At 44.4% G+C, this 13658-nt stretch overlaps 1 protein-coding gene across 4 annotated transcripts in view; it reads right to left on the bottom strand.

Annotated features, from left to right (window-relative positions):
- The window catches only part of LRRC23 (leucine rich repeat containing 23), a 774543-nt gene that overhangs the window by 17080 nt on the left and 743805 nt on the right, over positions 1-13658 (bottom strand). For all 4 annotated transcript variants that reach the window (XM_069650643.1, XM_069650642.1, XM_069650641.1 and 1 more), the window contains 2 exons: positions 9231-9484; positions 5317-5447 (listed from right to left, as the gene is read on the bottom strand). In XM_069650643.1, the coding sequence (XP_069506744.1) occupies positions 5317-5447; positions 9231-9484 (385 nt within the window). The remainder of the gene's footprint in view (positions 1-5316; positions 5448-9230; positions 9485-13658) is intronic.

Below are 13658 nucleotides of genomic sequence, written 5' to 3'. Positions count from 1 at the left end.
CCATGATGGTGTTCTCCTGACCATCTGCACTAAGTTGTTAAAGGAACAGAGTGACATCAATCTTTGGTACAACAGACTATCGGTAAATAACACTAGATCCCTCGGGACTATGGTAGAGGAATTTTGGGGAAATTACTTGCATAGAAAAAATAATGACTTGAATGAGGTAAATGTAGTTTTAGGAGATCCGAGTGAATTGGTTTTGGCTGCCGAGAAAGAAAATGAGAAAGGTGACTCCCAGTTAAAGACACATCTCAGTGAGACATCGCTGTCCAAGGGAAATTTGGCAGAAGTAATAAATTCAAGTGATAGTGTCAGTGAAATAACTGCATCCCAAGGGTTAAATAGACGTACTAGACGTAAAAGAAAAAATAAGAGATCTACCCGAAAAAGGGTGGCTATGGCTAAGGTTAAATCACACAAGAGTGTTAAAAAGAAACCTTGGCTCTAGCCTCTACAGCCCCATTAGATTCTGAATGTGTAGAAGTGGGAAACTACTTTGAAAGCATTGAATGCCAGCGTAAGCTGGATGAGGGGAAAACAGGGGCAACTAAAAAGAAGGGTTTAGATAACTGGCTGAGGGGCAAAGAACATATGATAGATGAGATAGAATTAGGGGATGACACATCTTTGGGAAACAACTTTAAATATGTTAATATCCCTACTAACGAAAATGTGATGTCTCTTATAAAAGGGGAGGGAGATATATACTAAGCAGATGGAACGATTGGCATTTTATAGTAATCCTAAAGCTAGAATGAGTAATTCTATCGGTAAGAAAGAAGAAACCCAATTTATAGTGGGGAAAAGTATTAAGATCATTGAAAAATCCACAACCGATGAAAGCCCTTTTCTAAATAGGGCTTGGATATTGAATAAACTGTCACTTATCCCACAGCTACAACATATTAACTCAGGGGACATTGACTATCATCTTGCCCAAATTTCGGAGTTGGGAAAATTGGGTAATCGTACAATTTAGATCTGCGGTTTTTGTAGACCTTACACGGGAATACTCCAATGGTGTATGGGGTAACAATTATGAGATTGTGATATGCCATTCCTCAATTCACCAAGATTTGAAAGACAAAAACATGGAATCGGGTATGATCTCTACAATAAATATTGAGTTGGGATGTAACCAAATGGAAGTGCGATTCTTGGAGGGTAATATACCAACCATAAATTGAGATGAGGTATGTAATAAAGAATTTACCCTACTTTCTTGGAATAGAAGGGGTTTTAATTCCCTACTCCACATGGATGGTATTCAATTGCTGTTGGACAGCGATATCTTTGCCCTCCAAGAAACTTGTTAGTGGGGAAATGCTATTGGATGGATATAATATTTGGAATAAAACAGCCACTAAAGGTGAAAAGGGTCGACCGATTGGAGGCCTGCGTATTGGGGTGAAAAACCACATCTCATACAGACCATATGAGAAATATGGGAATTCCCCTTTTGTTATGTGTGCAGTTATTGATAGAGGAAGCCTGTTAGGTAAACTCCTTATTATTAACATTTACTCACATCCAGGGGGGAAAAACATGTTGGAGATAGGGGATATTATAAAACAAACCATTGAAGGTTGGTTATCTGAATCCCGGACTCTGAAATGTGTATAGTAGGGGACTTCAATTCCTATTGTGACACTGCTAAAAGGGAGATGGATAGGTGTCAAGAATTGTGGGACGAAACACTTATTATTTTACCAGCGGAAATACAGGATTACTATTTGGTTGGGGGGAAGAATCTCCAAACCTTCCAGGGAATCCGATGGTTTAAATTGTTGCCTAATTGGGGGTTAAACTATTTGGAACCTAACAAAGGGTCAGGTATTGGGGAAACCTGGACAAATGGGAAGGTTGTGTATCGACTTGATTACATGTTTGTAAACAAAAGACTAAGTAACTCCGGTATTTCTTTCGAACATGTAGTTACCCCTTTGAGTGACTACACAGCCGTAAGGGGAAAATGTATTAATGGTCCAAAAATACAGAGTTGGGAAGTGGGAAAGGTGATGAATATACAATTTACGGCGGGTGGAAACAGGATCACGTGGTCTGATAAAAATGTAGCTACAGTTAACAGTCTGTTTGACCATCTTATTATTGACGGCCAGGATATTGCCCTCAATGGTTTCAATACAATCACTAATGTGTTGGGTCTGATACAGAGAATAAATGGTAAACTTATTATGAAACACAGAAATGGTAAAAACTATACTCACAAATTTGATCAATTGATAAAGGAGAGGAAAAAAGAAATGAAGCGGGACATTAGGGAACTTAAGGAGTTATGTGACTTGGATGATAAAGAGAGAAGAGATCTAGCAATATTAAGACACTACAAAAATTGGCTAAAGGATTACAAATACAATACCAATAATGCTAATTGGAGGTGCATATACAAAATATGTAAAACCCACGACTCCAAAAATATTTGGTACTTATATCGCAAATTTTTGATGGATGATGATAACAGAGAAAACAATGACGTGGGACAGGACGTTTGGATGCACTATATTTCTAATCTCTTCTTCAAGATAAGTCACATCTCCGATATCCCTACCTGTAGTAATCCACATGGAACACATAATCTTCCCTTTGATATTATTGATATCTCAAAGTTATCTCAAAAATGAAATCCTCGCGAGCCCCGGCCCGGATGGGCTGGCCAATATTGTTACCAAACAAAACCCTAAAAAATGGGCAGTGCTTTTTCTTCAACTATTTACTGGTATATGGGAAAAGGGTATTATTCCAGATAGTTGGAGGAAAGCCATAGTTATCCCTATTTTTAAAAAAGGGGACAGAAAATTGCCTGATAATTATAGATTGCTAGCAATGGCTGACAGCAGCTGCAAGATTTTATGTTCTCTGTTAGTGGGTACCTTGAACAACTGTATAAAGGAGAAGGGTCTCCTTTCTGCTCAACAAACAGGTTTTAGAAAAGGCCACAGCACCCTGGACAATTTGACTATGCTGAAACATATCACTGCTGACACAAAGGACAAAGGGGAAAAATTATATGTGTGCTTCATAGACTATTCGAAAGCATTTGATTGTCCCAACAGAGATTTTTTGTGGGAAAAACTGAGGGGAAAAAAGATCTTCCCAAGAATCCCTCACATTCTGAAAGAAATGTATAGGGATACCACAGTGTCCATTTGTCTGGGTAAAGGCGGGATGTTATCGCCTGAGATTAGCACAAACACTGGCCTTAAGCAGGGATGTGTTACATCACCAATATCTGATATGTGGGATAGTTTTATTGCTATAAATAGCATCCCCCCAAAGTGGGGGAAGAGCAATATGCGGCCTTATGTACGCATACAACACCATTCTTATGGATATAACTCCTGTAGGATTGCAAAGATTGCTGAATGGTCTGTATTCCTATTCAGAGGCAAACATTCTAAATATTAATATCAATAAGACACAGACTATGGTATTTGGAGTACCAAAGAAAGAGAAGAAAACATTGGCCTCTAGATGGCAAATCAATTCCGTTACCTTGGAGGTTGTTGATGCTTTGGAGATGCCTATTTTGGGTAACCCCAGTATAAATCTCTTCCAAGAGGTGGTAGATACAAAAATACTAAAGAAGTGGAATGTCATACAGAAATATATGTCCAGTAAAGGAGGCCACTCCATTGAAGGCTTGAGGTATACAAGAGTTGTATTATACCCAGTATTTTGTATGCCTTGGAAACACTGGAGGGCAAATTTATGAGTAAATTAGGTCAACTTGAAGGGAAACTTTGGAGACCTGTTTTAGGATTATCTACCACTGTGCCAATAGAAGCATTAAGATGCGAGCTGGGGCTTATTTCCCTCTTGACTTTGTGGAAAATAGGATGCTGTAAACTGTATTTTAGAATAATACTGGGGGAGGGGGAGGAAGGAAATCTGCTTAACCTAATAGGTAAACATAGAAGTGAAGGCAGGTTTAAGAATACTTATATGTTAAGTTTACAAAACACAGTACTGTCCTTCCTTTGGTGAAAGAAGAAGCTATCTGTATTTTGAAAAGTCTAAAGGAAAAAGCAAATATCTGGGATTTGAGTGAAAATCAAACATACCTTTACACTAAGACACGATACGCTGCCTATGCTCTCGAAGGTCTTAAGCCTGCCAGCCCGAGAGAATACTTACTAAATACAGGAAATAGGGCACTGAGAAGATTTATCTTGCAATTACGTTTGAATACCTTACCTTGTAACGAACTTACTGGTGCTTGGACTAATACCCCCCCGAGCAGAAAGACTATGTAGGCACTGTAATATAGAGGTGGAGACTGTAAGACATATTCTCACCATGTGCACTAAATTAAAGGAATGTTATTATAAAGGGTATGTAAATATAGTTGGTGATTGAATCAGATCAATTTTGGTCAGTTATTTATGAGGGGGAGATAAAGGTTTTTATTGGGGCAGCTTTTTATATTTGGAAAAGAGCCATCTGTTAGTAAATTATTTGAAACTGTTTTTATAATGTTCCTACTCTTCTTTTTAAGACTTGATTTTAATTGGAAGAAATTGATTATATTGTGTTTGTATTTCCTTCTTTATGATAACGATTTAAGGATTGCAATGTAATTGTTTTTGGCAATTTGTCTGTAGTGTATAAGGTTTTAATTAACCAAATTACACTTTAATAAAAGAAAAAACAAAAAGGCATTTCTGACTATCTCCGGACGTGGGCGCCTCAGAGATATCACAGACTGCGCTTGAGCCGCAGGAGCTCACAGTTGTGTCCATCCAGCTTAGCAATGTGACAGGTAGTGTGATCGAAGCCATATCATATCGTGACCCTGCCCAACTCAGGAATCCCAGCTGCAAATGGGCAAGGCTGCGGAGGAGAGCATGCCCTCCACATTATTTGCGCCCCTACTTTCCACCTGCTACCTACAACTACTGATGTCAGCCCATACCTCCTGCGAAGTGGCTCGCCATAATGGTCTAACATTCGTCCATATAAGGATATATGAGTCCACACCCTGCAGAAACTACAGTCAAACATTAATATAGTGGGTAAATGGGGTAGATCTCCAAGACTGCAAGCACTCTCAAATGAATTTCCCCATTTCTTTATTGTACTTTGTTTCCCAAAGTCCCCTCACCACCATGTCTCCATCTTCTCAATGGTCATCTCTCTCTCCTGCAGCCCATTACTCTTTTTCTCTCCTAAGTGAAACTAAACACCCTGGTAGGTGCCAGTGGTGGAAGTAGGGAACACCTTGCCCTACATGTGATGTGCTATTTCCTTCCGCCTCTAGCCGCACCAATCACGCACCTACTCCAACCTGCTTACCAGATAGAGATTCCGCAGGTTGGGCAGGTACACCCCCGCCGTACTTTCCAGGTGGTTCCCGCGCAGCTCCAATGTGTGCAAGCTCATCAGCTTCCGGAACTCCATCCCCAGCAGAGAGGCGATCATATTACCTAAAGGCAAGAGCCCAGTTCATAAAATGACACAAAGAGACAGAGAAACAGAGAGGGAGACACAGAGAGAGAGAGATGTGATTAAAAAACACTGGGGGAATCATCTGGATCAGAACCCTGTGAAATGTTGGTTATTTGTGATCTTACCGATGGAAAATTCAGAGTGGTAATATTTCATTTCCTACCCTTATAACACCACCCCAAACCCATCCCGACTCATTTTAACCCCTTACCCCACTATCCTATATATATATTTATGGAATATTTCCAGTGTTTTTCAGTTTTACGGTCTTCGGTGAGATGTACCACTGAAATATTTTTGGTAAAATGACTGGGTACGGAAATGTTCTATTCAGAAACAGGTAGTGTCAGGCGCACAACAAAACCTACCTTTCTGGGGGGCTAACTGGTGATGGGAGGGGCCACTTCAAAAAGTGGGTGGGGAAAACTTAGAGGTTCCACCCCTTCTGTTCACCCGCGCCCCCATGTACACTCGCTCATTCACAGGCACACCCAATCCCCCATTCATCATGCACGCCTTCACGAACACATTACTTAATACATATATACACTCCTTGCAGAAAAAAGATATAGGACAGACACCAGAGTGCGTCCCTGCGCCGCCCTGTTTCTTTCTTTGTGCTGATAACACAAATCAAAAAAAGACAAAAAGGCGCAGAGCTCTTCCAATCTAGATTAGAAGTCCGTTTGTGAGTGCTGAACACCTGGCGCTCACAACAGCTGTCTACATCACATTCCTCACGTTCTGTCACTGGTGTGCAACGTTGCATGATGACCGATCCGAGGAGACACCTGTTACCGGATCGCCGTTCCGTGGGAATCTGGTCCAATCCCGGCGCTGCTGATTGAGATGACTGCACCGGAGGCTGCTATCCTGACACCAGCCAAGCTGACATCACGTGAGAAACGCACATGAGAATGGCGAACGGAGGGGGTGGGTAGAACTCCACCAGACATTTGCAGGTACCAACTTTGTTCAATTCCTTTGAAATCTATATTTTCACAGAACGGCAACTGTCTTAGGTGTAAGACCAGAATTGCCACCTTGTGGTGCACAATCTTGTATGCCCTGTAATGTACGGCTACCGGGCTGTGTTCTGTGAATGGGCTGTCCCAGTTACCAGGGCAGCGAGCGGAAAGAGACCCTACACTCTATTGGTCAGGGAAAGCTGAAAGTGCTTCAACTCTTCATAGGACTAGCTGCCACTGCTGCAAAGCGGGGTGCAGCTGTTTTGCGGGGTAAGGAGGCCCAACTGGCGACTTTCATATACATACATCCTCTGCTCACTTGACGCTGAAAAGGTTTGGCATGGGCTTGCCACTTTTTTGGGCACCGTTTCTCCTGTTTCGCAAACTGCTCATGTCCATCAAAGAATGCTTTTTAGCATTGCTTGCTTTTGGTTCCACAGATGCCCTAAGCCGCCTTACACACTTAAGGTGCTCTCGTTGCCCTCCAGGTTAGTGCCATTTGGGGTCATTCATATCTTTATTTATTTATTGTTTGCTTGTAAGGCGCTTATACAATAAGAATATACTGTTTCAAAGCGCCTACAGGGCAGGGAGGGAGGGAGAGTGGGAAGTACATTACAATAATTACAACACAATATTTAAGAGCAGAGGGAGAAGAGGGAGGGGGACGAACCTACTATGCCTTGTGAGTATTCAGAACGTGCAAGTGCAGAAGGAAGAGGGAAGAGGGGGTAAGTGCTGGGGAGTCGGAGCCCATGGGTGAGCCATGGACGAAGTGCTTGCATGTTGAGTGCTACACGGCCTGGGCCATGAGCGGTGTAAGTGTGTGTCTCCAGAGCAGAGGGAATGCAGAAGCAAAGTGCTGTGGAAAGACAAGAGCTGGGAAGAAATGGTGTGGAGGTCAGGGCCCCAAAGATGCATAAGGAGCAAGGGCACAGATTCAGCAACTGTGAGATTAGCAGAGGAGAGAATGAGGGAAGGAGGCAGAAAAGAGGAAACTCTTAAGGAGCTTCCGGAATTGGAGGAGATCCTGCTCCAGGCGCAGGGGGACGTGGAGGCTATTTCAAAGGAGGGAGCCTGCAGAGGAAAGTGAGCGATCCCCTTCCCTTTGTTTGGCAAAACACTTTACACGCAAAGAGTTGGTGCCAGAGGAGGGAAGTGGTATAGAGGGAGAGTATTTAGTGAGATAAAGTTGGAGATAGTGTGGTCCTCGGGTCCAGACAGCCTTGTGGATGATGCAGAGGGATTTGAATTTAATCCGTGCAGCAACCGGGAGCCAGTTAAGACTTTTTAGTAAAGGAGAGATGCAGTCCTTGAGCTTAATGCCAAGGATAAGTCTTGCTGCCCTATTCTGGATAAGCTGAAGGGGCCGCAGAGTGGAGGAAAGGTTCAGGAGGAGGCTATTACAGTAGTCAAGTCTAGAATGAGAGTCACATTGAGCCTCTGAATAAAGTGACAAAAGGTAGAATTCTTTTGAGACGGAAGAGCTGATAGTTGGACTTCTTGGCAATGTCCTGAATGTGAGGGAGGAAGGAAAGAGAGGAGTCGAAGATGACTGCAAAGTTTCTGGCGTCAGTTGAAGGTGTAGGGGAGAGCCCCCGAGGGAAGGACAGAGTGAAGGGAAGAAGCATCTCCGTTGAGGCAGAGATCATTGGAGGTGCACCAGGACTGGCAAGGATGATGGAGGGTGCAAGAGGGTCAGCAGGGAGTCTGACGAAGAGCTGTGTGTTGTCTGCGTAACACTGGTCAAGAGCTTGAGTCACATTGAGCCTCTGAGGGAAGAGGGAAGAGGTTTTCTTCATGGCAGAGGCGTAGCCAGGATTGCCGAACAGGTGGGCCCTGAAGCTAATGCAGTTGGGCCCACCGCAGTGACATTAACGTCTGTAAATGCACTCACAGCGCTGCTGAGTGGGCTGTTGAGTGGGCATTTACAGATTTCGGCTGGCCTTGCCCGCTCACTCGTTCTACGCCTCTACTTCGTGGCAGCCTGTGGTGCAATACCACCTGCTGGGCTTGGATTGGACAGACCACCCACAGCCCGCTCACGAGCGGAGTGCTGTTTAACCTGTCCAGAGAGATAAGTGGTATTTTCTGAAAATCAGGAAAAGCATCGGAAAGCCTGACCGCTCAATTGGCTGACAGATGGAATGCCTATGACATTTCCTGATGTCAAACGTTGATGTTTCCAAGCAGATAAAAAGGTGCAACTTGCAATTCTACAATTGCTGAAAAAGGACTTACTTCTCTCAATTGCGTTGTGGTGAAAAAATAAAAGTCACTGAAGCAGCAGTAACTGGAGATATGCATGCCTCTGTGTAGGCTTCTTGTATAGTATTTCGGGCCGCCTTCTATCTCACTTAGAACGTATTCCATGCCTCTATTGGGGAAGAAGGGAAGGGGAAGGCTTAGAGGAGGGCACAAGGTTAAAAAGGGAAATCAGTGGGTGGGAGTAAAAATAAACAGGGCGAAACAATGAGGTAAAACCTATAGAGCATAGGTCACATAAATGATTGCAGAGAGATCCCAGTGTGGGGGCTACAGCCTAGCTGTACCGAGACATGAATGCTGAGGACTGGGGGGGGGGGGCTTCAGGTCCTGAGGGGAGGCACTGAGGCAAGGGACTGAAGGCGGTGTGGCTAGGGGACTGGCGGTATGAAGGATAGGGGACTGGAGATGCTAAATCAAAGGACTGCATACACTTAGGGTGGGGAATTGGCCCAAAGCCCGAGAAGGTCTACCTGGATGAAACTGGAAAGTGAAATACACATACTCATCCACAGCCTTACCACTCACCTATCAGGGTAAGCTTCTCCAAACGCGGGTGTGAGATGCCCCCCATGTCCTTGATATGGTTTTGGGCAAAGCTGGCAATCTGCAGGTATGGTAGATCCTCCATGTGGGCACTGGTCAGCTGGTTCTGGTCAGCATTTAGCCACAGCAGGGAAGTCAGACAGTTTAAGGGGGATATGTCGCGCAGCATATTTATGGAGATGTCCACGTAGCGCAGATGGATGAAACTTCTTAGGATGTTGATCTCGGTCAATTCCCTGCAAGAAAAACAGATAAACAGGACAGTGTCAACAGACTGTTCAATTCAACACAAGCATTTAAACTGCAAATACAATTTGGAGACATAACCACTGAGACTCTTCAGAAGCACGTGAGCTGGAACAGACTCTCACAAAGAAGTCATTAACTGGGACAGAAATGGTTGGGCAATGAACGTACCAGCAATGGAAAGCGATCTGGATGAAGCTAGCAAACTTATGGAAAACAAGTTGTGTCCTTGCACCATTAGGTCCAACTTCCAAGCGATCATCTCTAAATTGACTTATGACGCTGAGACGTACAAATCAGGTGCGACCATCCAGGAAGTCACATTTGATCAATTAATTCATTTATCAAAATCGATTAGATAGAGTGCAACATTTACCCCAGTGTGAGTATTTTAGCCTTAGGAAAGAGTACAAGAGTGCAGAGTACGAGAAACGGAAACACAAACCAGAGAAAACAACCAAACCCAGGGTTAACAAGCCAAGGCATTCAATTGGACCAAAGATCAGGACGAAACAGTCAAGAACATTTGAATCAGTTAATAACATTTCAGCACCAGAGCTGGGGAGGAGGAGTAAGAAAGCATCAGATGCCATTCATTGAGGAGAGCTTGTCCTAGTCCTCCGGTTAGTGCAAACAATCTCAACCTTCACTTCAGCAGGTGGTTAATTGGATTTATACTGGTGGCTGTTCCCAACACACGCAAGGGAATTAAACTGCTTAAGATATTTGTTTGAAACACATTAGAAGTTGCACATTGTTGTATTTGTTCGACTGAACCGAGTCTACATTTCTGCTACATGCCACCACAACTGGAAGATCCCTTGCATCAAAGCCAGGAGAAGGACATGCAATGTCCCCTTTGAGTTCAGTGACCTTCAAAGGAAAGTCAGCATTAAGCCACATATATAGTAAAAAGACTAAAAAGGTGTGTGGGAGCCCCTCTACTGAGAACAGACATGGGTCAACTACCCGGTTCTAGGGAATTTCTTCCACTGAGGAGGATCTGCAACCACGTTTTTAGCTCACTGCACCCTTCACAGAGGAGAAATACCCATTTACATATCAGTCTGGTCCCACCCACATGGGCAGTCCAGCACCGCAATGCTAGGCAATACTCCCCTGCACAAGAGTACCAACAGCAACCCCAGACACGTGTTTCGGTCTTGCTGGGCCTCCTCAGTGAGGTGAAGCTAAGCCCCTCGAAGGATTGTGAGCAAGGGGGCCAGGCCTGGATTGCCCCGGGTGGACTGATATGCAAATGGGTACTTCTCCTCTGTGAAGGGTGCAGTGAGCTAAACCGTGGTCCTAGGCCCTCTCGAGTGGGAGACATTCCATAGAACAGGTCATGCTCGTTCTCAGTAGAGAGGCTCCCACACTCTTGTTTAAATTGTAAAAAGACCCCTGTTCACTCTGGCTGGGAGGTATTTCACCAACACAGGATGAAAAGAGTACCGAGCACCACATAAGACTGAATAGCTCCACTGCTGCTGGCTAAAGAAAGGAGCTGTCTCAGGCATAACATACGCAAAACTAGCAGATCATGCCTGCTTAGGCATTCAGCCGTGCTGCTATCTAGTGGGAAACGCTCCTGTCTAGTGGCTAATGCATCACTATAGAAACCCTAAGATACTTATATATGTGTGAATGGTTGGATCCATAGATGCATCAATGGATAGTTTAAGTTGGATTAATTTTACATTTACACTTTTATGGTTTACTTTGAAGCAGTACTTTTGTGCAGCAGTCACATAGTTAACAATGGAGCTCCAATTCTAGAACTCCTTTAAATAACAAAGCAATTCTGCTCAAAGACAATATGGCCAATTATGTGCCCGTTATGTTCATGTGTCAGTTATGGGCTCAGAATGTCTACTTATAAGCATGGCTCCTGGTAATACCTGCCTGCATTGCCCATGAATGCGGGTAATGATACTATTAGCATTCGGCCACGAGGCCAGGCGCTTGACAAAGAGCCCATCAAAACAAATGAATAGCGCCATTCCATCATGGTCACAGAGGAAGTGACATTCAGCGGCCTTGCAGAAGACGTCCATTGTCACTTTCAATGTGGGCAAGAAGGGGGCGACGGATGAAGAGGAGGCGGTCAGGTCTGACCGCGGGTCAGAAGGAGCTCGCCCAGGGAAGTGAACGGATTGGTCTGGCAGACACCCCAAGCATGACGCCGAATCAGTGGGTCCAACAGGGCCAATGATGCCGGGAAGGTCTGAACAGTGATAGAAGTGTACCAAAAAAGTAGTGGAACTGTGACTCTGGCGTGCGACAGAGTAGGAAGGAAGAGAGAAATGTGCAAACATTTTTCAAGGTTTGCAGTTATGCTGGTTGATAACCACTTGAGTTGAAACAGATTTCAGTTTAGCTGTAACTGATATCCGGTGGTAAAATTGATAAGTGTGCTTTATCTTCACAAAGCACAGTCCCGCAATGGTGAAAATGTTTGCAAAAAGTAGTGGAGCTATTAGCAGTAAAAAATAATAGTGGAACACCGATCCCGATCGTTCCCGCTCACTTCGACCACTGGGCCTGAATGATGACCAGATCTCGGAATCCCACGGTACACCCAGGATGCTAATGGTAAACCAGCTAAATTATGGGTTTGGAAACTACTGGTGCCTGGGCAAGAACAATAACCGTGCACTCGAATGCTTACCAATTCTTCTTCACATAAAAACCCAAGGCAGTTGTCAAGATTTTTAGAACACTTTTGGTTACAAAATTCCCATATGTTGTAAAATGTCAAAACTGTATTGAAAAGAAACTGAAATGAAATGGAAAATGAATGAAAGTTGTATATATGTGCAAATGCACACATAGTGGAAAGTGTACAGTTGGTTTCTGTGCATTGGCGTGTTTAAAGATAATCCATGAAAAATAGTAAACGACAGGTAAACAAATGATGTATGCACCTTTTTCAAAAGTGTGTTCAACTGTACATGTAATGAATGCAAAGCTTTGCAAAGCTTTTCATTCTGATGTGCATGTCACTGCAAATTAAAACTGAGAATGCCAGAAATATACATAACCTTTACCCAATACACGTGGGATATTTCAAAACCAATTACTTCTCTAAAGTGACTGAACCAAGTTACATTCTTTTTTAATTGTGCCCCAGTTTATATTACTAAATCCACAACGGACCGCGGATCCAGAGTCTAAAAGATGCCTGCACTTGCGTAAACGACTTGAGAAGTGGTATTGAATGCACAGGGCAAACTCAAGCGTTGAAAAGAAAACTTGCTCCTAACACGGACGGACGGGTGGTTCTGTCCGTACACCACCCCACCAGGGTCAAACCAATCTCAGAGCGCGGCAGGGGGAATGACCCCCTCGAGTTGGAACATAGGGAGGCAAATGCCCTCAAACTCACAGATTCAGAAATACTGACAGCTGTGGCCATTTCGGTCCTGGCACAGGATGGGGAGAGGGAGCCCCTTATGTGTGGAGCAGGTCCTCTCAAACCATCTGAGGGGAAGAGACTGAGGATGATAGGAGTCCTGGCCGACTTAAACACTTTTCATAATAACGAAGATGAAGGGGTGTTAGACCTCGCGAACCTGCCTTTGACAGTCCTATCAGCCTCGCAGGGTGAAAGCTTAACGAGCGACCTGCCTCCACCTCAAGTCGAGCCGGCTTCTCCCACTCACCTTGGCGCTGGGGCTACCTCCCCTCCGACGTCAAGGCCAGGGAGAGTGACACCTTTCACCGTAGCGGAATCCAATACGAAACTAAACTGTCCTGGACTCGGGGAGCATGATATCGTGAGACAAGAACAAGCCAAAGTGGCGGAGGGGGATGGCCGAGAGCCAGTGTTTGCCAGCTTGGCAGAGAAGACAGGGAAAACTCCCATGAGGCAGGTCATGCCCAGTGAGCCCGTGGGTCCAATGGCATCACCAACATGATGCTCAAAGAGGTACCAGAGGAATGGGCAGCCTTTATGCATGTTCTCTTCAAGCAGATCATGAAGGTGGAGGAAGTTCCAAAATCATGGTAGTCTGCAGTCATTGGGCCTCATTACGACCCTGCCGCTAATGGGTTAACGGCGCCGTAAAAGACGCCCATTAGCGCCTTACTATGAGGTCCCTTTGCGGGACCCGACCTGAACGGCTGGTCTAGACCAGCTGTTAAAGTAGGGACCCGCAAAGGGAC

This window comes from Ambystoma mexicanum, chromosome 3p (assembly GCF_040938575.1).
Source record: "Ambystoma mexicanum isolate Mex_15411 chromosome 3p, UKY_AmexF1_1, whole genome shotgun sequence".
Classification (NCBI taxonomy): domain Eukaryota; kingdom Metazoa; phylum Chordata; class Amphibia; order Caudata; family Ambystomatidae; genus Ambystoma; species Ambystoma mexicanum.
Note: the sequence above shows the minus strand (reverse complement) of the source record. Positions and strands in the feature narration are given on the sequence as shown.